Source organism: Monodelphis domestica, chromosome 8 (assembly GCF_027887165.1).
Source record: "Monodelphis domestica isolate mMonDom1 chromosome 8, mMonDom1.pri, whole genome shotgun sequence".
Taxonomy (NCBI): domain Eukaryota; kingdom Metazoa; phylum Chordata; class Mammalia; order Didelphimorphia; family Didelphidae; genus Monodelphis; species Monodelphis domestica.
In genome coordinates, this window is record NC_077234.1 from 108837686 (window position 1) to 108861672 (window position 23987).

The 23987-nt window shown below is 35.2% G+C and overlaps 1 protein-coding gene across 4 annotated transcripts in view; it reads right to left on the reverse strand.

Annotated features, from left to right (window-relative positions):
• The window catches only part of DIAPH3 (diaphanous related formin 3), a 445793-nt gene that overhangs the window by 226506 nt on the left and 195300 nt on the right, over nt 1-23987 (reverse strand). For all 4 annotated transcript variants that reach the window (XR_008913852.1, XM_056806852.1, XM_056806851.1 and 1 more), the window contains 2 exons: nt 11455-11550; nt 2523-2617 (listed from right to left, as the gene is read on the reverse strand). Coding sequence is in view for 3 of the 4 variants with exons in the window: in XM_056806852.1 (XP_056662830.1) it covers nt 2523-2617; nt 11455-11550 (191 nt within the window). In the remaining variant the exon portion in view is untranslated. The remainder of the gene's footprint in view (nt 1-2522; nt 2618-11454; nt 11551-23987) is intronic.

The following is a 23987-nucleotide window of genomic DNA, read 5'->3' on the forward strand; positions in this document are numbered from 1 at the left end:
AGGCAAACAGGGTTAAAGGACTTGCCCAGCATCACATAGCCAGTAAGGTCTTTTGGTCAGATTAGAACTCACAAAGATAAGTCATCCTAATTCCAGGCTTGGCACTCTATCCACTGCCCTACCAAGCTGCCTCGTCTCAGCATTACCAATTGCCAATTTAATAGTTCCAAGAGAATGAACCACAAATACCTCAAACTAAACATGCCCAAAGCAAAACTCACCTTTCCTCTAAATTTATCTCTATTTAGAATTCTGTTATTGTGCATATAAAGAAATATTAATAAGACAAGTCATTATTTGTGTTGGTAAGAATGTTTTGCATGGGACCTATATTCACTTCCCATATAAAGGCATAACCGTAAAGCATTCGACATGTAGAATACAAAGAAGGGGAAAAAACTAAATCATCTGTACTTGAGATCTGATCTAAAAATCTATAGGCAATAGTGAGATAATTAGCATGCTTCACAAATCCTTATTTTCACATATTCAAAATAGAATTACTCTCTTCCCCCAACCCAACACATTATTTCTGTCAGGGGGATCATCCCTATAGTCAGACAATTTGAAATTTTTGTGTCATGATCAAATCCTAATTCTCATTCACCACACATTCAATGCATTGCTTAAACTAGTCCTTCCAACACCTAAAACATCCCTAAAAACCATCTCTCTCTTAGCTAACACCACAGAAACCCTAGATCAGAACTGCATCACCTACTGGCCAAACTACTAGAGAAACCTCTGTCTTAGGGTCCTATTCTTTCCATTGTTTATGACTTCTGCTAGTCATCAAATTCAGAAAAAAACTCCATCTACTTCAGTTCATTTCCTCCACTCCAATTATGTCCTCCATATCCTTGAAACTACCTGGCAAACTTTGTATCACAATTCCTTCCCTGACTTTTAGAGTTTGAAAACCATTAAGTATAATCAAATTAACTGTCCCATTGTTTCTGGTTAGGATGTGGCCAATTAACTCCCCTATTGTCTACTAACATTTCTAGTAATTTTCTGGACCAAAGCATGCTTGCCATGCCATTATTCTGTGTGTGTCCTCTCCCTACCAGAATATAAGTGCAATTAAGGAAAGTAGGTTTTCTCTTTAGTTTTATCCTTAGAGACAAGTACTCATTAAAGATATTTAATAATTTTTTTCATTCAATGAATGACTTTTCCCAAATGGCCATCCTACTTCAAATCTCTACTCTAAGCCATTTTTCAAATACCTGATAATTTTTCTAAAGTAAACATCAGACTATATTATCTCCTTGCTTTAAAATAAAAAAAGAAAGCTAACCAAAACTCCTCTGCTTACTATTGTCTATAGAATCAAATATCAACATCCCATGTGGCATAAAGTTCTTCACAAATTGATTTCCAATGCAACCTTCAAATCTTTTTAAGTGTTATTCTCATTTATACATTCAAAAATTCTTTCTGGATTCTTTACTATTCCTTACAAATGACAGAATTTCTGTTCCCTCTACCTTGGTATCTAACTGTTGCCTTCCATTTGCCCTCTTTTAAATTAATTGATACAGTTACCAATATCCTTCCTGAAAAATTAATATTTGATTTAATGGGAATATCTGATAAACACAGATATAAATACACATATACGTATAAACACATATGCATATGTCATCATCAATAGAATACAAATTCTAATAGGGAAGGAATTTTTTCACTTTTATCTGTTTTATCCCTAGTGCCTAGTACATAGGAGGTAATTAATAAGTTAAACTTATTAATTTAGAGACTTTAATATCACATTTCAATAACAATTCAAGAGCTTCTCAACTCTCCACTATATAATGCCATCATATTAAGAAAATAATTACTATTGTATAGATATCTAAAGCACTGAACATTAATGGTATTTTTAAAATAATCCTGAGGACAAAAATAACAATAACCTAAAAAAATGAACGCCAAATACAACTATAAGGATTGAAAAATAAAATGTTATCCAATATGAACTGTTGGACAAATGAACTGTTGGGCCAAATACATAGCTAAACAATGGATAGTGGTACATTAAAGAAGGTCTTCCAGTAAAGACTACTAATTGAATTAAAAGATATTTCTAGCACTAGCTGAAAATGAGACATATGTATAAAGGTACAAGAAAATCAATATACCAATTTTAAAAATTCACATTCTACATACATTTTAGAAAAGAAATTTTAATTTTAATGCACCTATTTTTCTATGCAAAAAAATTAAAATTTGTTATTATAGTAAAAATGTATTCAAGAAGAATTTATTCTAAACAATTTTGATAATTTTGTTCAAAAAACTCAAGAGATTGAGAATTTTTAAAAATTTCATGGAAATACATCAAAGATGCTAAGTGATAATAATGAAAAGAAAGTAATTTTTAAAAAGCAATTATTTTAAAATTATTTTAGCAGTTCATTGTTTTGATGGATGTTTTAAGAATTTTCTTCCATTATGGAATTCCATTTAAAGAAATCTCATGTATATATATTGTTTAAACTATCTTTCAGTTTATTTACCTGAATCATAGATTCCGCCAGTTGTGTTTCATCTACTTCCAATATCATTATTTTTATTTCTTCATATGGTACACGAAAAGAACCCAGAAAGATTGCTGAAAAAAGATTAAATATATTATGAAAAACAAAAAATGAATGAGCAAATAAAACTAAATAATGAGAAAAAAAATCTCATGTTTTGTATTTATGAATGTCTAAAAGGTACCATGTCAAGTTGCATGTTGGGAACTAAGATGATAGAGTACAGGATGCTCCATTACCCCACATGATGAAAAAAGAAAATAAACTGCCTCAAAATAAAGGAAAGCTGGAGGAATATGTTATACTAGAGTAAGAGAAAAGTGAGGACCAAGTAGTGTCTGTGAGAACTAGAAAAACTTGGAGCACCCCAACATGTGGTGAATCTAACAGGGGCAAGGAAGCTGCAGAGCAGAGATGACCAAGCCTGAATCACTCCACATAGATATGGATGGCAGCAAAGACAAGAAATCTACAAGACAAAAGAGTTAGCCATGAAGCCACAAGGGATCAGAAAGGGAGAACTGGAACTTGGGAATTTTAGATATACTCCACCCTGCTTATTCTTTAGAATTCTAGCAACCAGGAATGTATACACCCCCACTTAAGGATTAACTGTACGGGAGCATGGTCTGTGACTGCATGTCACAGCTGCATGTGCTAGCAAGTGACAAATCAGAAACAACTGACTGACCACCTGGGCTGTCCTAAGCCAAGTTTAAGCCACCAGTGATACATATGAGACACAGGAAGTGATGTAAAGAACTGCTTTTATATTTCTTGTCACTTCCTGTGAGAGGGGCCTTTAGCGTCCTTTGAGGCTTAGGAGTACTTTGGTATTGGAGTTGACTAGGAGGAACTCAGAAGCTTAGGTCTAGGTGAGAAGGCTTCACTGAATAGCCATGTGGTGAGTGATGATGAGGCTGACTCCCCTTTCCCTTGACCCTTCTGAAGGTTCCAGCCCCAAGGAGTTAATCTTCGGGGAAGACCCCTTAGGTGAGAGGCCTCTGAACTTCCTCTGGCTCAGGCCAGGCAGAAGTAGATCTTTACTCTTTTCCCTCTTTCTCCTTCTCCTTAATTTCTTCCTCCTATTGTAAATAAAACACCATAAAATCCCATTCTGACTTCAGTATTTCATTTGGATTTAAAATTTAAATTCCTGACAACCACTAAATAATATATTCAGTCTCAATACTAAAAATTTACCCATAACAAATTTCAGAACCCTTCTCACACTAATGTGGAAGAAAAACCCAGAGACAGGAAACTGGAACCACACTGACCCACTAACTCCCTTGTGGCAGCAGAGTACCTGAGACAGTAGAGCCCAGATCAGGGGGCCTGCCCAGTCCAGGCCACTTGGCAGGGGCAGAAAAGCAGTAGAACAAGAACAAGACCAGTCCATGAAACAATGGGGGAACTGGTAGCCCTGGGTGCTGAATATAGCTGGACAATACAGTTACAAACCTCCCCAGAGCAAGACAGCAGAGCTGTCTCCTTAACAGAATCACCATGAAAAACAAGGGCAGCCAGGTATACCCCAAATATAAGAGAAGTATATTCTGCAAATTTGGAGCACTGTACCCTTTACCCAAGGAACAGAGAAGAACATCAACAGATAATTAAGGTAACAAAAAACAAAAATTCTAGTTATGACACAAACATGGTGCTGATCCCAAAGCCAGGCAGGTTAAAAACAGAAAGAAAACTATAGGCCAATCTCCCTAATGAATATAGATGCAAAAATCTTAAATAGGATATTAGCAAAAAGACTCCAGCAAGTCATCACAAGGGTTATTCATTATGATCAGGTAGGATTCATAACAGGAACGCAAGGATGGTTCAATATTAGGAAAACCATCCACATAATTGACCAAATAAACAAGCAAACCGACAAAAATCACATGAATATCTCAATAGATGCAGAAAAAGCCTTTGATAAAACACAACACTCATTCCTATAGAAAACACTAGAAAGTATAGGAATAGAAGGGCCTTTCCCGAGAATAATAAACAGTATATATCTAAAACTATCAGCAAGTAGCATTTTCAATGGGGATAAACTAGAAGCTTGACCAATAAGATCAGAAGGGAAACAAAGATACCCATTATCACCTCTATTATTTAATATTGTACTAGAAACACTAGCAGTAGCAATTAGAGAAGAAAAAGAAATTGAAGGTATTAAAATTGGCAATGAGGAGACCAAGCTGTCACTCTTTGCGAATGGCATGATGATTTACTTAAAGAATCCTAGGGAATCAACCAAAAAGCTAATCAAAATAATCAACAACTTTAGCAAAGTTGCAGGATACAAAATAAACCCGCATAAGTCATCAGCATTTCTATATATCTCCAACCCAGTTCAGCTGCAAGAATTAGAAAGAGAAATTCCATTTAAAGTCACCCGAGACAATATAAAATATGTAGGAATCTATCTGCTGAGACAAACACAGGAACTATATGAACACAACTACAAAACACTCTCCACACAATTAAAACTAGATCTAAACAATTGGAAAAACATTGATTGTTCATGGGTGGGACGAGCTAACATAATAAAAATAACCATCCTACCCAAATTTATCTATTTATTTAGTGCCATACCCATTGAACTACCAAAAAACTTTTTTACTGAATTAGAGAAAATCATAACAAAGTTCATTTGGAAGAACAAAGGATCAAGGAGATACAGGGAAATAATGGAAAAAAAATACAAAGCAAGGTGGCCTTGCAGTTCCAGATCTCAAACTATATTACAAAGCAGTGGTCATCAAAACAATTTGGTACTGGCTAAGAGAAAGAAAGGAGGATCAGTGGAATAGACTTGGGGTAAATGACCTCAGCAAGACAGTCAATGACAAACCGAAAGACTCCAGCTTTTGGGACCAAAATTCACTATTTGATAAAAACTACTGGGAAAATTGGAAGACAGTGTGGAAGAGATTAGGTTTCGATCAACACCTCACACCCTACACCAAGATGAACTGAGAATGGGTGAATGACTTGAATATAAAAAAGGAAACTATATTGGGAAACAATCTTCATAACAAAAACCTCTGACAAAGGTCTAATTACTCAAATTTATAAAGAACTAAACCAGTTGTACAAAAAATCAAGCCATTCTCCAATTGAAAAATGGGCAAGGGACATGAATAGGCAATTTTCACTTAAAGAAATCAAAACTATTAATAAACACGTGAAAAAGTGTTCTAAATCTCTTATAATCAGAGAGATGCAAATCAAAACAACTCTGAGGTATCACCTCACACCTAGCAGATTAGCCAACATGACAACAAAGGAAAGTAATGAATGCTGGAGGGGATGTGGCAAAGTGGGGACACTAATTCATTGCTGTCAGTCAGGACATCAATGCATTGTTGGTAGAGTTGTGAATTGATCCAACCATTCGGGAGGGCAATTTGGAACTATGCTAAAAAGGGCGATAAAAGACTGTCTGCTCTTTGATTCAGCCATAGTACTGCTGGGTTTGTACCCCAAAGAGGTAATAAATCATAGCTGTACTCTTTGTGGTGGCCAAAAATTGGAAAATATGGGGATTCCCTTCAACAGGGGAATGGCTGAACAAATTGTGGTATATGTTGGTGAAAGAATACTATTGTGCCAAAAGGAATAATAAGGTGCAGGAATTCCATGGAGACTGGAACAACCTCTAAGAAGTGATGCAGAGTGAGAGGAGCAGAACCAGGAGAACATTGTATACAGAGACGGATACACTGTGGTACAATCAAACGTAACAGTCTTCTCTATTACTGGCTTTACAATGTCTCTGAAAAATCTGCAGGGATCTATGAGAAAAAAAAAATTATCCTCAAGCAGAGGGCAAACTGAGGGAGTGAAAACACTGAGGAAAAGCAACTACTTGACTACAGAGGTTGAGGGGACATGATCGAGGAGAGATGCTAAATGAGCACCCTAATGCAAATACCAACAACAAGGAAATGGGTTCAGAGCAAGGAAACATGTGATACCCAGAGGAATCGCTCATCGGCTAGGGGAGGCGTGGCCGGGGGAGTAAGGGGGGAGGGGGGAGGAAAAGAAAATTATCTGTTTCCAATGAATAATGTATGAAAATGACCAAATAAAATAATGTAAAAAAAAAGAATTTCAAAAGAAATTTAAAAAAAAACTAAAATAATAAGAGAATTGACAAGAAAACTCAGCAGCAAAGTTAAAAAATTCACTGACAAAATAAACTTACAGAAAACTAGGATAGGTCAAAAAGAAAGTGATGCACAAAAATACTTGGAAGAAAACAACTTTCTAAGGAACAGAATTGACTAAATACAAATGGAAAGGAAAAAAATACTCAAGAAAACAATGCTTTACAACAGGCATAGTCAAATGGAAAGGGAAAAAAAAATTTCAAGGAAGAAAATAAATCCCTAAAATTCAGATTTGAAAAAACAGAAGCTAATGAAACCATAAGACACCAGGAAACAGTAAGACAAAAAACATTTTAATGAAAAAAAAAAGAAGAAGAAGAAAATGACAAACCTGGAAAACAGATCCAGAAGAAATAACTAAAGAATCAACAGGATATCTGAAAGCCACGAACAAAAAAGGAGGCTGGACACCATAGTATGTGAATTCATTAGAAAAAGCTGCCCTGATATCCTCAAACAAGAGAGAAAAATATATATTGAAAGAATCCAATCACTTCCTGAAACTCAAAAAAAAAAAAAGCCCTAGGACTACTATTGCCAAATTCCAGGATTGCCAGGACAAGGAAAAAGTACTACAATTTGCCAGACAGAAACAATAAAATTTCAAAGTTCTATTGTCTGGATTACATAGAACCTAACAGCTTCTACAATAAAGAACTTTAGGAATGGAGTATGATATTCTGGAAGGCAAGGGGTCTAGGACTTAAAACTAGAATTAAAAACCCAGCAAAAATGAGCATAACCCTTTGCTGGGTTGGGGGGTGGGGGAAATAGACATTTAATTAACAGAAGAATTTCAGACTTTCCTAACCAAAACCCAGAGCTGAAAAGAAATCAATAAGCAAATATGACTCTCAAAAGAAGCATAAAAAGGTAATGTGAAAAATTAAGGGTTTTGATAAAGGTGGGATTGAGTACATTCATACCTCGGAAAGTGATAATTGAAGTATGTACGATATCTATGATATTTCATAAAGGTTAAGGTACTTAAAATATGTAAGATACCTAAGTACCTCAAATACTTAAGAAACTTTACTAATAATTAGAGCAATGAAAGGAAGGAAAGGGAAAGAAGGAAGGAAGCAAAATAAGATAGACTGATATAAAAAAAGAGATGGGGAAAAAAGGAGCACATGGGGAGAAAAAAAAAGGGGGGGGGGTAAACAACCTCTCATTAAGAGGCAGATAATAGCAAACAGAATGGAGAAAGGAGCTATGATTTAACCTTACTCTCATTGGAACTAGCTCAAATTGGGAATAACATCCACACTCATTCACCTAAAAAAACATATCTTACTAGGAGGATAGGGAGAGTAAGGGATAAAGGGATAGACAAAAAGGTGAATTAGGGGGAGCCTTTTATCAAAAATAAAACATCTGTGAAAAGTCTAAGGTTAAAAGGAGAAAAAGAGAGAAGAAAAAAAGGGAAAAGAATATGGAGGAAAAATCACAATAAGTAATAATAACTATGAATGTGAATGGGATAAACTTACCTATCAAATGGAAAAGGAGAAGAAAGGATTAAAAACCAGAACCCCACAAGATGCTGTCTATAAGAAACATATCTAAAAATGAGACCCACACAAAGTAAAAGTAAGAGGCTAGTGCAGAATTTACTATGCCTCAGCTAGAATAAAAAACAGCAGGGGAAAAGACATGCAAAGTCATGAAACAAGATCAAGGGATTTTTTTATGCGGAATACAGGGAACCCAATATTAGGAAAGCCAATCAGCATAACCAACCATGTCAAAAACCAAAACCAACATAAACAACATGATTATTTCAACAAATGCAGTAAAAGGATTTGAAAAAAATGTAACTCCCATACTTTTACAAATATTAGAATAAATGAAATCTTCCTCAAACTGATAAATGGAATCTATTTAAAATCATCATCAACTGTTATCTCTAATGGAGATAAACTAAAACTCTTCCCAATAAATTAAGAGATAAAGCAAGGATGGTCATTATCACTACTTTTACTTAATGTACTAAGAATACTTCCCATAGCAATATGGGCAGAAAAAGAAACTGAAAGAATTAGAAGAGGCAATGAAGAAAACATTAATTGGTCATGGATAGGTCAAGCCAATATAGTTGAAATTATAATCCCACCAACACCTATATTAATTTACCTATTCAATGTGATGTCAATCAAACTACCCAAAAATTGTTTCAGAGAACTAGAAAAAATAACAACAAAGTTCATCTGGAAAAATAAAAGGCCAAGAAAATCAAAGGAATTATGGAAAAAGAATATGAAGGAAATAGGCTTGGCTATACCAAATATCATACTATACAACAATAATCATCAAAACAGTCTGATACTGGCTAAGAAACAGTGGTGGACCAATGGCAGTTAATATCCATAGCAATGAAGTTTTTGATAAACCCAAAGATCCAAGCTTTGAGGGGAAAAAATGCACTATTTGACAAAAACTTCTAGTATGACTGGAAAAATTGTATGGCAATGACTAGGTATGGACCAAATACGTCATATACCATGATAAAGTCAGAATGCATACTTGATCTAGAAATAAAGGGCGCTACTATAAACAAATCAGGGGAACATGGAAAAGTTAACCTTTCAGACTTAGGGATAAGGGAAGAATTTATGACCAAACAAGACATTACAAAAAATAAAATAGATACTTTTCATTACATTAAGGAAAAAAAGTTTTGTACAAATAAAACCAGTGCAACCAAGATTAGAAGGGAAAAATAAATTTGAAAAAAAATCTTATAGCAATTATTTCTGATAAAAGGTTCATTTCTCAAATACATAGAGAACCAATTGAAAATTTATAAAAATAAAAAAGCATTCCCCAATCAAAAAATAGTCAAAGAATATGAACAGGCAATTTTCAGAGAAGGAAATTAAAACAATCTAGTCATAGGAAAAAAACATCCAAATCTCTATTTATTAAAGAAATTAAAATTAAAGCAACTCTGAGGTACTACCTCACACCTACTGGACTGGCTTATATGATCAAAAAATAATTTTAGATGTGTTCGTTCACTAAAGCATGTAAAATACATATAAAATAAAAAAATTTAAATGTGTACTTGGTTAACACAAGAGTCACAATATTAGTTATAGTACTTTTTCAGTCACTGATCCATTCCATTTATAATATAATCATGATTTCAGCAATTATTAAGAAAGAGAAGTTTTTTTTTTTTTGTACCACCAAGTGACCACAAACTCCTCTGTAGTTCTTCTAGTGTCTCATTCATGTTCATACGTTATATTCTTTCAAAGGCAGCTGTCACTTTTCCCTGTCTTCTGTGAGGTTCTTCTATATGTAACTCCTAATCTACACTATGATTTTTACATAATAAGACAAATGACATAAGTCATTCCATGGCTCTTTCATCTAATAAACTTTGCAACAGCTCATTTCCTCATTTCCAAAGGGCTTTTATAAGTACTTTATTTTCTTTCATTTGGTGGCTATTTTGTAAAAGGACTATGTACCAATGTTATTAGAAACCTACCTTCAACAAAGATAAGACTTTACCATATATGCAAATAGCAAGGGATCTATGACTGGTACAAATAAGGCAATCTTACTAGCAATTAGCAAAGTTAGAATTCATGATTTTTTTCTCAAAATTTCACTCTATAGTTACTATTCCTTTGAAATAAGTGCTTTTAGAAATAAAACAAAAAGATATTTTGGGGGACAGCTTGATGGTGCAGTGGAAAAGTTTCATATCTGGAGTCAGAGACTCGTCTTTCTTAGTTCAAATACAGTCTCTGACACATACTAGATGTATGACCCTGGTCAGATCACTTAACATTGTTTGCCTATTTCCTCATTTATAAAATAAATTGGAGAAATAAATAGCAAATCACTGCTGTAGCTTTGCCAAGAAAATCTCAAATATGGTCATAAAGAGTCAGACATGACTGAAATGGCAGAACAACTTGAAAATATTTGATATTTTCTCCATCGGGTTTTTGGTTGGTTGGTTGTTGGGGAGGGGGGGGGGGGTAGTGGGGGGTAGTCCATTCAACTCTCTGCTTCAGTATTATACTTATGTCTCTTTTTACATATTGAAAATCAGTTTTCCACATTATGGCTTTAAAGCTCTCAGAAGGCATAAGGACAATTATTTTGTCATGCTTTCCTTCCCCTCTCTCCATGCAATCTATATTTTTTTTACTGACCTTCCCTTTTTTTTATCTGTAAACAAGGCTTAGAAATAACACTATCAAAATTAAGCCTTCCAGGGAGTTAAGTGGAGAGAGAGAGAGCCAGATCTGGAATCAGGAGATTCTGTATTCAAATATTCTGTATTCAGATACTTCCTAGCTAAATGACCCTGAGTATTTCACTTAACACCAACTGCCCAACCTTTCTGCCTTAGAACTGATATTTATTATCAATTCTAAGACAAAAGGTAAAGGTTTTAAAAAAAAGTCTTCAAAATGCTATTTATTCTTTTATTCTATCTTTTGGTCATTTATTTATAAACTCTGAGAACAGATATAGTTGGTAATGCTTTTTCTGGAGGAAGTTATAAATCCTTCCTTACTGTTCCTTAGGTTCAAGCATTTAACCAGTTAAATTGCCTTGGGATGAAAAGCCATATTTTAAAAATTATACTGCATAAACACATAATGAAGAAATTTATAATTGGACCTAAGGAAAAGTGAAGAAAACAAACTAGACATGCTCTATCAGTTTAAGTCACTTCACAAATATGAGAAGATACTTACAAAGGTTCTGGGCAATTTTGGAATCCAGAATTTTAAGTTCTTTAATTCTTTTCTTTATTGTCCTCTTCTCAGCGAAATCCTCTTCTTCTTTTTTCTCTACAAACAGAAAATAATTACTATGAATAAATTTCCTATAGAAGAAAAGTAACACTAAGCTTCAAAGAACTAAAAACATTTACTCTTTAAATTATTTTTTTTCAATTTGAAAGAAATAAGACAAAGAAAACCCTGTTTTATTAATTCAATTAAAGAATGTGGTTATAGTCAATACACCAACTTTCCATATATATGAGGCAATTTGTGTACACATACACACACCCCTTCAAACTGCCTCCTACATATATGCATATTCATATAAACATATGTATGAAAATTAAAATAAATTAAAATAAAACCAAAAAGCATCATACAAAAGTTTCAGTTACAATTTTAAGGTTGAAGTTATAGTCATTCTAGCAGTCTTTTGTCACAGAGAAACAGATAGATGTATAAAAAAATACATACATAATGATATTTACTCTGAGAATATAAAGATATTTTAAATCATTAGGTTGACCATGTCTTTAAAAAGAGTACACCAGAGGGCAGATGGGTAGCTCAGTGGATTGAGAGCCAGGCCTAGAGATGGGAGGTCCTGGTTTCAGATCTGGCCTCAGACACTTCCTAGCTGTGTGGCCCTGGGCAAGTCACTTAAACCCCATTGCCTAGCCTATACCACACTTCTGCCTTGGAACCAATACACAGTATTGATTCCAAGAGGAAGGAAGGTAAGGGTTTTAAACAAACAAACAAAAAGAAAACCTATAAGTGCTTCAAATATGTGTTCATTTTCTGAATGAGGAAACTCATACTGAAATAAATTATATAATTTGACGAGGGTGATATAGCTAATAAGAAGCTGATGCAAGATTCAATTAAAGAGATTCCAAACTTTAACTACACCAATCAAATATGATGTCAACTTGCCCCAGTTGTATATATATTTGACAGGATATACTTGCCTCTATTAGAAAAAATTAGGTAAAGGGGCAGCTGGGTAGCTCAATGGATTGAGAGCCAGGCCTAGAGATGGGAGGTCCTAGGTTCAAATCTGGCCTCAGACACTTCTTAACTATGTGACCCTGGGCAAGTCACTTGATCCCCATTGCCTAGCCCTTACCATTCTTCTGCCTTGGAGCCAATACACAATATTGATTCTAACATGGAAGAGTTTTTTAAAATATAAAAAGAAGGCAAAGGATTCTTATCTTGACTTTTGACAATGATACGGTTATTTTGGGCTTATGTATAATCAAAAGGAATTCATAAGATCACATACTGAGAGCTGAAAAGGCATATTAGAAAGATATAAAGGATTAAACTACATTCAACCCTCTGTATAAAATAATAAGCATAATAAAGAGCAGGTTGCATGAGGAGAAGGAGAAACCAGGTTGCTCCACAAGTGGTCTTAGAAGGTCCTGTTTTGCCACTCTGTCATCTACCTGATTAAGCAAAGGTCCAGAGTATATATTTGTGTAATTGTAGTCCAGTGACTAGCTGTTTATCAGCTACATTAAGTCTGGTTTCCTTCTTGTCAGGTTCTTTTTTTTTTTTAAGTTTGCATTACTGAACTCTGGCTTTAGGTTTCATCTTAGGGAAAAACACAATGGATGATAGTATATACTCAGATGTACAGACAGAAGATGTGGTTTCTATTTTCAGAAACTAAAAGATCTTTCCTCACAACCATTGCCAAGCCACTTTTGAGGACATTTCAGGTATCATTTTAAAATTTGGATATCAATTATGCCCAACAGCTATATGTTGACCTTTCTGCACTCCTATATCTGCCTTCTAGATGATTACTGCAAATCTTAGATTCTTACTATAGCTATGGGCTGTATGTAATAAGCCAGTGTTGTACTGTGTATGTTTGTTGTAAACTTGGGTGTCATAAAAATTACATACAATTGCACTGTCAGTGTGTGGCAAGTTTTTCCAGGCAGGCACAAAATAGGTCCCTGTGGCCCAGCCACTCCTCACTGCTTGCTGGCTCCCTTCTTCAGTAAGCAAGGGAGCTGGTGCATGTTTGCTTCCCATTCCATATCTCTTCCACCTTCTTTTTTGTTTTTTTTCTTATCACAGGGTAAGCTCAGATACAATGTTTTGTAATTCACTTCTGAAAGCCAGTGACTCTGAAGTTTCCTATTGTTACATTTTCTGATCAGGAAAGTGAGCCTTCTCCGACTCATTGGTGTGACCTGAGGACAAACGGATTTGTTTGGGATTTAAATAACTCCAATTCATTTAGAAGAAAAAGATAAAACTCTGGTGCATGTGAAAATCTGATGGTCACCTAATCAGTTGTCCCTACTTTTGCTGGCAGTATATATAACTACAATGATTTCCCTGGCTCCTCAGAACATCTAGTGGTTGCCTGATTTCTCCTAAATTCCCTCATGAACCCTAGTATGGCCCTGAAAATGGTAGTAGTGACTTGTGGTCACATTAGCAAGTGGAGGCACCTGTTAGTGGAAACCCATTTAGGCTCAATGGATGACATTCATTGTTTATATTGGGGATATTGTACTCCTTAAAGCTTTTAACCTCATGCCCTGTATAGTAAAAGATTTTATTTGGGTTTTTTTTGTTTGTTTGTTTTGTTTTGTTTTGTTTTTTGGCCTTTCCTCTCTTTGTCTTTTCATGTAGACCAGATATTTGAAAGGGCAGACGATAGATAAAAATGTAATGTGCAACCTGTTTATATATATATATATTTTTTGGAGACTATTTTAACTTGGATGGGAAACTAGAATCACGGAATCACCAGGCCAGTGGTGGCACTCTCTTGCCCTTTCCCTCTGTTTCAGTACCTATTGTTTCTCCTTTCAAATATGTGATTGTATTAGCTCTTTCCATATGAAAGAATTCTCCTCATTTAAATAAAAAAAAATTTTAAAAAAATAAGCAATGTCTAGAATAGGGACATGTCACTTTCATGGAGGATGTCCTAGAAAAAATATGAACTGGAAGAGTTATGCCCAACATAGGTTGAAGTACTCGAAATATTCCTGTCTTTTTCCATTACATCGTACTAATTACCATCAAGCCTGGGAAAATGATAAAGCCTCTGAAATGAAGGGATGAATAAGATAAGAATAAGAAAAATGCATATTGTCAGCCCAATAGTTTATACAGTGGCACAATCTTCCTCTTTAAGGCCACTATAATTATAATTACTTTTTATCCTAAAAGGTTGAATCTTCTGGAGGTAGGATCATATAATTTCATCCAACCTTTGTTCCACCAGGCGTTAGCAATCAAAAGAGTTTACCAAGACTTTATAAGAAGAAAGAAGTGGCTGAAGAAAAGATACCAAAAGACTAAAGATCCCTCTGCTAGAAAAGAGGTCTTAGAGCTATCTAATTAAGCCCCTTTGTTTGAGGAAACAGAGGTAGGGAGAATAAGGGATTTTTCACAAAGACATGCAGTTGAAGATTATTGGGATGATGTCTTAGTACATAAATCTTGGACAGACCACATATGGATGACAAAATGTTCTCAGATGAAGTGGGAAAAGAGTGAACTAGTTTGCCATTGGGAAATTTCACAGTACTTTTAATCAACATAAGCTTTTCTCTCAATAAAAAGTTTAATCTTCTTCAAGTGGTGCTATATAGTTGTGAAATTTGAAATACAACAGCTTCTATAGAATTAATTCATGGTTTATTTCCTCTCCTTTCCTTTATGGGACACTTAAATAGCCATGGAGAAATACAAGGTAGGATTAAGTATAGTGAAGTCAGTATTCTCTTCAAACCCACCAAAATGATCATCCTGAAAATGTTATTTCCTTACTATAAGGGCCACTTATATATAGTAGGAAATACAAAGTTCTAAATCAGGCATTTAAAAAAAAATCCACAAAGAAGAACCAATCTAGCTTTCTTTATAATTGTTCTCTATACTATGTGCCACTCTATACTCCCACTTTATTCCATATTCTTGCTACTGTACTGCTAACAGTGAACAGATTTCTTCTCCCTACCTTCCTGGAGCTGTGCGTGTATAGGGTGCATTTATTAATTACTATACATAGTGCTAGGAATACAAAAAAAGAAAAGGGAAATAACCCCTTACCTGTGAACTATTCCAACCTAATCAGATCATTCTTTAGAAGATCGGATTTTAGCTATTTCCTGATCAATAACAATGGAGATACTTGGAATAACAGAATCAGATCTTGGAAACTCTACATTTCTCCTCCCTTCTTAGTTTAACAAGATTTGGAAGGTCTGCATCAAATTCAAGATTTAATTATCTGAGGAGATGGCCTTCAACAGACATGTGCAGAAAAAAGGAAAGACCTCTGTGCTATCCTAAGTCAAGCTAAGTCATCATTGGTATAGATGAAACACAGGAAAGTGATGTAAAAGTGTCTATATAAGGCACATAACTTCCTCTCTCCTCCTCTTTCTCTGGAGAGGCGACTCTGGCTGAGAGTGTGCAAGGCATTTCGACATCTTGGAGTATTGGTGGTGAGTTTTACCCTTGAGCTGATTCATGTTCCGGCATCTTAGCTGAGCCCCTGGAGGTCAGGCTGATTCTTTCCTCCTTCACACTCAAAACCTTACTTTCTAGATCTCCTAATCTTCTTGCCCAGTACTAGCCCCTTCCTTCTTCCTTCTTCTTAATTTCTTCCACTGTATCAATTAAATCACCATAAACTTACCAGCTGACTTGGGGGTTTATTAGGATTTTATAAAGTCCTTGGTGACAAAAAAAATATTATTACATTCAGTCTCAGCCATAATTTTAACCCTTACATACCTCAAAAAGTTTATATTCTCTTGGGGAATGAAAGAAATGTAACATACATAGAAGAAAAAATAAAAAGAAACCTGAGAAGAAAAAGCACACTAACAACTTGGAGAATCATAAAAGGTTGCTTGTATGTGGCGGCACCTTAAAGGAAGCTAGAGGGGAAAAAATGTACCATGTTCTAGGAATAACTAAAAGACTAATTTGTCTGAAACACATAAAGAAGATGATGGTATGCTGGAAAGATGGCAGGAGCCAGCTTAGAGAGACTTAAAATGCTACATAAGAACGCATACTTTAGAGAAAGAAGCACTCCTTCAGCATTCTCGACTGCTTCTCTACCTCTCTGATATTCACCTACAATTTGAACAAGACATACACAGGCATGCACACTCAAATTTCTGAAAGCCATCAACCATTTCACATTTTTTTTCTATCACCTTGTCTTGTCTGTTTTACCTTTATCAGATCCTACTTTGTATGTGTTTGAGTACATGTTATATTTCTTCCCTATTTGTTTTAGTCAGTAACTTTTTTGGTTTTTCACATACATACCCCATGGCTAACCAAAGTATCTTGCATATATTAGATACTTAATAAATCATAACTGAATTCAGTTGCCTGTGAGGTACTTGATAAAGGTATTATAAGTATTATTATTCCCATTTTAGAAACTTCAAATAGTGGCAGCTGGGTAGGACAGTGGATTGAAAGCCAGGGCTAGAGATCGGAGGTTCTACGTTCAAATCTCACCTCAGACACTTTTTGTGTGCCCCTGGGCAAATAACTTAACCCCCATTGCCTACTCCTTCTTCTACCTTGGAACCAATACATAACATTGATTCGAAGATGGAAGGTAAGAATTAATAAAAATAAATAAACTAACTTAGAAATTGAAACTGAGAAGTGTTATGATTTACCTACAATCACTCATTATGAACTAAGTTCTCTAATAATTCCCAAGACCAGAACTCTTTTACTATATTATATGCATCTCAATATCTGGCTCTCTTTTAAGAAAAGTCTAAAGAAAGACAAGGCATTTTAAAAACTATGTTATGATAGTGTTGAAGGGATTTTCTTAATCTTTCCCTCTGTCTCCTTAAGATGGAAGAGAGCAGAATATCTAAGTACATCAGAACTGACAGGAGTCAGTGAGCCAGAGCTGAAGATTCCATTACCAGGGAGACCAGGACTGAGGGGAGGAAGTAGCCTACCTTCTGACAGGAAGTGAGGGAAGACAGCTGTTCACTGAGGAGATAAAAGAAGTAGCCTCTGAGATCTCTAGAGAGCAGGAGGTCTGTCTCTGAGGCAAGGATCTGCTGGAAGTTGGCTACTGATAGGCTGTTCTAGAAAACTGATTGAAGGAGTGAGCGAGTGATGGCTGTCTATTATTGTAGTGAGTTAGGTAGTTAGTGAATCATTTATAGAGTAGGATAGACAGGCCTGGTATGCTAGGTGGACAATCCTGTCCTGAGAAGACAGTTAAGAGATAGCTCTAGAAAATTTTAGGTAGTTATTTGGAATTTTAGGTGTATTTATAGGGTATAAGATTAATAATCTCTCTTCTATTTTCTATATGTACTTTTTTTCGTAAATTAAACAAAGTTTCTGTTAAACTACTCTCCTCAATTTGTCGAACTTCTTAATTTAAACAGTAGCAAACTGGGTATGAAAAACAAAGGCCTCAATTAGAGTGGAAATAAATACTCTAACATTTCTATCTACTATTAAATCATTCATTCTGGCAACATTCTTACAAGTATAATGGATAAAAACAAAATCACTGTTCTCAAATATTACTCACTTGCAGTACACAAATATAATTCAGTGATAAGAATAGAAAGGGAAGCCAGTGCTTCATATGTTGGCATGGTTTCCTTTCTAATGCCAGTACAAATATAATAATATTTTTTTCCCTAAAAGTTCAAATTTTCTACAGTTATGATTGCATAACCTCATTCAGTCTTAGACCTAGATTGATATTTGAGCTATACACTTAATCTTGCTTCATAAAGATGCTTGAAAAAGTTGCTTTGGCAAAGAGAGGAGAAATTCTGATCTAAATGGTAATGATCCTTAGCAGAGTTTCTATTTCATATCATAAGATCATGTCAGTACACAGAGTCAGATGACAAAAAATTCTGACAAAGGCCATGACATGAACATTTTAATAATATTTTCCATTTTTCTATATTAATTTTTTTAAAAATAGCAGACTACCATGAACTTAATAAAAACATTTCCTTTAAAATTAAGGTTAACTAATGCCAATAATAACAATAAAAGCAATAAGAGCAAAATATTACAAGTTTTTATTTAAATGACAGTTTGATAATACATAGCTCAGTCTAACCAACTTTGTATGCAGATAAATTCTGAACACATGAATTGAAACTGCAACCTTGTGGAAAGGAGAAATATTATTTAAGAAGAGTCTAATTAAAATAAAATTATTATTTGAGTAGTTCTGAATTTGAAAACTAAATAACAAATGACAGAAACACTTGTGATTCCCCTGGATAAGAAGTATCCAGTGAGAAAATAGGTTAAATTTTCATTATGTCCAAAATATGCAGACCTTTAATTCACAATCATTTTAATAGTTCTATATTATATATATATATATATGTTTTACATTTGATTAAATTAATTTTGAAAATTGTTACATATTCACAACCATTTATTCTTTGTATGCTAAATCTTAAATTTAGTGATATAATGCAAAATGTTAGTTGGTCAAATAGTATTTCTTTAAAATTTGGATAAAAGGAGAGAAAATTTCCTAGAGCACAGAAAATAATGTGATTAGTAAATGCAGAGACCTAAATGAGAAAACATCCACTTACACTGGGAAAGAAAGATATCTAATGCCAGTGGAGTAGTGCTTATTTGATGCTTTTTTTCCCTCTCACTGGCTTTGAGATTTTAGTTTTACATAAGACAGATTCAAAATAAAGAACTTCATATTAAATATTTGGAATATAATAAATGACTGACATCAGAATCCAAGAGTGTCTAATTTGTAAGGAATATGCCTGCTTCAGTAAGATAATTTTATGTATTTTCCATCATTTGATGGCTTTGTAGGATTCATTTTCCCCCAAAGCAAATGCTAACTGCATTTCATAGTCTATGGGGAAAAAAAAAAACCTCTCAATTTTACAACATAAGCATTCTCTTCTCTTTTTTTAAGATAATGATGACAGATGATCATTTCTCTTTTTTCTCCAATAAACAGGAGTATTACAATTAATACCTGAAGCCACAAGGAGAAGTGCTATCCATACCTGATGCTTAATAAATCTTTGGAGAAAAGCCATTGATGTTAAGGACCATCCTAAAAAACACTTGCAATGAATTCAAGCAAGTAAAAGTTATTTTAACGAAGTGTTCCAGACTGACTAGATTTCTATAAAGGGTGTTTTATTTAATATGACTACTTTTTTTTTTACCTTTCCTGTTCTCATAATAGAAGTTTCACTGAGAAATGCAGAGAATAAAGAGGTAAAAGTTTAGAAAGCTGGAGTCAAAAAGAATCATACAAGTCATTGTCAATTCACAGCTAGCTATATAAATTCAACTAAACTCAGTTTACTCATAAGATGTTATACTCTGGGTTCTCTTTAAATAAGGAAGGGAATACAATATATAAACAAAGTTGGGGGGAGGGGATGGAATGGAAACTTACTCTCCATACTCTTTGGGATTAGTGAGAAATAGTACTGGAAAGTCTCCTATGGTTAAAAACAACAGTACCATGCTTGGAAGAGGACATGATGATCACAAGGTGTTGGTGGCAGAGCAATCCATTTTACATATTAGGAGTATTTGGCTCCTAAATCACATTTAGAATACAACATGCCCATAACTGAACTCATTATCCTTCCCTCAAGCTCCTCCTCCCCCTTCTAAACTAACCATTTGGGCCCCACCACACTCCCATTCACCCAGGCTCACAAATTAGGTTCAACCCTGGATTCTTCACCTTCTGCACTCTCTCTCCTCACTCTGTTACCAAGCCTGGTTGCTTTTGTCTTTGTGGTATCTCTCTAATGTGGCCTCTTTCCTCCTCTGATGCTACCCTCATCACCTCAGCCCCACACTGCTGCAATAGGTTGCGGGATGATTTCCCTGCCTCAAGTCTCTCCCCTAACTCTGGGCCATCTTCCACGCAGCTGTCAAAATGATCTTCCTGAGTACAAGTCTGGCCAAATGAACCCCAACCCTAACCCTGGACTCAAATACCAGTTGATTTCTATTACCTTCAAGTGTAGATAAAAAACCTCCAGATGACATATAAAGCCTTTTTCCCAGTGTGCACCTGTCAGGATATTTTCACTGCCTCTTCCTTCCTTCCTTACAAGCTAAAATCACAACTTTTACAGGAACCCTTTCATGACCCCTCTTAATTCTAGTGTTTTCTTTCTTTTGATAAATGCCAATAGACACTGTGAATAGCATGTTTGCACACAGCTTCATGTTGTCTTCATCTAGTAGACAGTGAACTCTGAACAAAGATGGTCTTTTATATTTCCTTTTTTTAGTAAAGTGCATGAAACATGGTAGGTGCTTACTAAATGGCTTATATAAAAGGACAAAAGGGAAAAACCTCAGAACTTCTGAGGATCCTTTACATACCCAGCAAATTCTTAAGAGTCTATATGGTAAAGTGTGGGAAAATATAATTTACAATCAAGCACAATTTATCAAGTAAAAGGCAATCAGGATCCTCTAAGGAAGTCATATCTTTGGACAAGGCCATTTTAAAAAATCTTATAAACATTAAAACTACTATTATTAAATAATTACAATTGTGTCTAGGGACTAATTCAGAGATAATAAAGGAAGGATGATTGTTGCTCCCCCACTTTTTCAATTCAACATTTATATAATTTCTCCCACTATTACCATAACTCGTTTGGGTTGGGAGTGGGGGTGGGAGCAGGAGAATGGGGAAAGGGCCTTGTAATAAATAAACATAGTCAAACAAAACAAATTCTCATATGGACCAAAACAAAAATTCTGTTTTGACTTCTGTCATGAGATACTGAAATGATTATTGATCATTTATTTAATCAGAGTTCTTAAATGTTTCAGAACGGCTTACTTTTATAATATTGATGTATATGATAAATTGTTCTCATGGTACAGCTCAATTCTGCATGAATTCACACAAATTTCAGTTTTTCTGAAACCTATACTTTCTCTATCACCTTTCTTTTGTCACAATTCCATTCCATTTCTTCAGTCATTCACCTTTAGTGAATGGTGCAGTCCTTTACTATTTAGTTCTTTGCCACCATAAAAATGTATCAATACTCATCTATATGAGAACTTTTATTTTTCCTTGATCTCTTTGGAGTATGGTTTAATAATGGTTTTTCTGTGCCAAACACATAGTTTAATGAGTATACTTTATTTTAAATTACAAAAGCTTTCTATAAGGCTTTCTATTTTTTTTTTTATGGTATAAGGATAGGCAAGTATAAGGTCTTTGTTACTCTGTTGGACTTAATGTTAAGAAGCTTAGTTATTCAGAGTTAGGATAGATATTTGAAGGTTTAATATCAGGGATAAGTGTTAGCAGTTACCTTTCCTTCCTTCTATTCCCAAACCCTCCATCCCTTTTCCTGTTAATAAAATCAATAATTTCATGTTTCCCTCTGTATTACTATTTTTCCTCTTACCCAATTAATGTATTGTAATTAGTAAAACAAGAGTCCTTGATGAACTAGGAGTCCCAACTGATGTTCACAGATGCTTCCATTAGAGTAGAGATCTTTCTCCAGTCAGGCTGTCCAGCAGGGTGACCAGATATACTCTCACCCAAGATGAAATCCTCAAAGGCCAGTTGTTGAAGAATGATCAGGATCTTTTCAGCCACACACTTTACTCCTTCAACTGCTCCTCCAGAGAGAATGGCAGTTGAGAAAAACCCCTCCTCAACTGCTTAGCACCTTGACCCAGTAAACTCAAGAGATTCTAAATCCTGTCAATCATTTGCAATTGCAACCTTTCATTACACAAGTCTAGTATTTTTGATTCCTTAGCAAAGATTAAAAGATGCAGATGGGTCCCATTAAACAATTCACATTCCTTATTATCAGAGAGGAGCAATTATTAGCATCATGTGAATGCCAGACCACCTTTCTTAGTTAAGCCGATTGTAATGCCCTGCTCCAACTTAGTAACCATCACTTTCTCCACAACTACCAAGACCCCTTTCTTTGCAATGTGTCAATGAAGAGGGTTTCTTCCTTTACAATGAGGTTGTCAGTTTGACATGATTTATTAACAATTTTAACATTTATATAAACACTTAATTAAATGATTTTGCTTAACATCTTCAAAATTTTTTCTTTTGTTGAAAGATTCTTTTCCCTCTATTTATCATTCTGACAACACTGGCTATCACTCCAGGTTAGGGAAGAATCTGGAATTTGGGTGATTCTACAGCAGTAAGACCAAAGTATGTAGTATTGAATATCTTAACCTCCCACCCACCTTTTTGGCCAGCTGAAGGTGGGAGAATAGTATATGACATCCTAAATAAAATGAGAGCTCCGGGTAAATGAGAAAGTGAATGGCAGCTTGAAAGAATGAAAAGTGTATTGGATTTGGAAACTGACTTCAAATAACACTCTGCAACATACTGTCTATGTGAACTTGGACAAATCATCTTAACTTTTTAAGACTTTAGCTTTTTTATTCAGCTATAAAATGACAGAGTTGAATTCAAAGATCTTCAACCTCTAAATTTATGACTCTATCATCCTATAAAAATACTAAATCTTGAGATCAGGTCAAGATGGCAATGTAGAGGCAGCAAACATTCAGGCCTCTGAAAACCCTTCCTTACAGATTATAAACTAAATGCTCCCAGGAGACTGAAAATCAAAACTAACAGAGCTAAGGAACCTTGCTACTGTACTCAACTAAAAAGGTACCCCCGCAACCCCAGAATTCAAAAACAATCTGGTTTAAGGGGAAGGAATAAGGAAGGTCGGGGGACCCCTACCCCACACAGAGCTCTAAGCCTCCAGGGGCAGCTAGAAACTCTGGGCCGGCAAAGGCACTGGTCTAGAGGGAGTACCCCGCGGGAAAAGATGTGGCAGGCTCAGAGTGTCCCACACATGCAGTGGGGAAGGAGATAGAAAAGAAACACAGAGTGTAGAGCTGGCAGCAATTCCAGCAGCAGAGACACTCCATATTTCCCCCCACCCCCTTCCTGAGGTTTTAGCCTCAGGGCACATACAGCAACCCAGCCAGACTTAATCCCATAAAAGTCTTCAGAGAGCAGGGAAGCTCAAGCTCCAACACTCCTCCCCCACAGACTGCACTGAGAGATTTATTGACAAAACTCCAAGGGTGAAGGTGGAAAGAAAAGCCCCCCCCTCCCCCCAAAAAAATTAAAGGAGCAAGAGCTCAGGCGGGGAGTAAAGAAGTGCTAAATATGAGCAATCAACAGAAAAAGAAAAAAAGAAATCATAATCGACAGCTTCCCTGCTCTCTGAAGACGTTGATGAGCAAACGGAAAAGAGAAGGATGATGGAATACAAAGCAAAAAGAAACCCAGTGAATTGGATATAGACTCTGGAAGAAATCAAAATACAATTCAAAACACAATTAAGAGAGGTGGAAGACAACTGGGAAAAAGAACATAAAATTAAGCTACATCATATGGAAACAGAGGCACTGGAACTAAAATGAGAAAATAGTGTCATGAA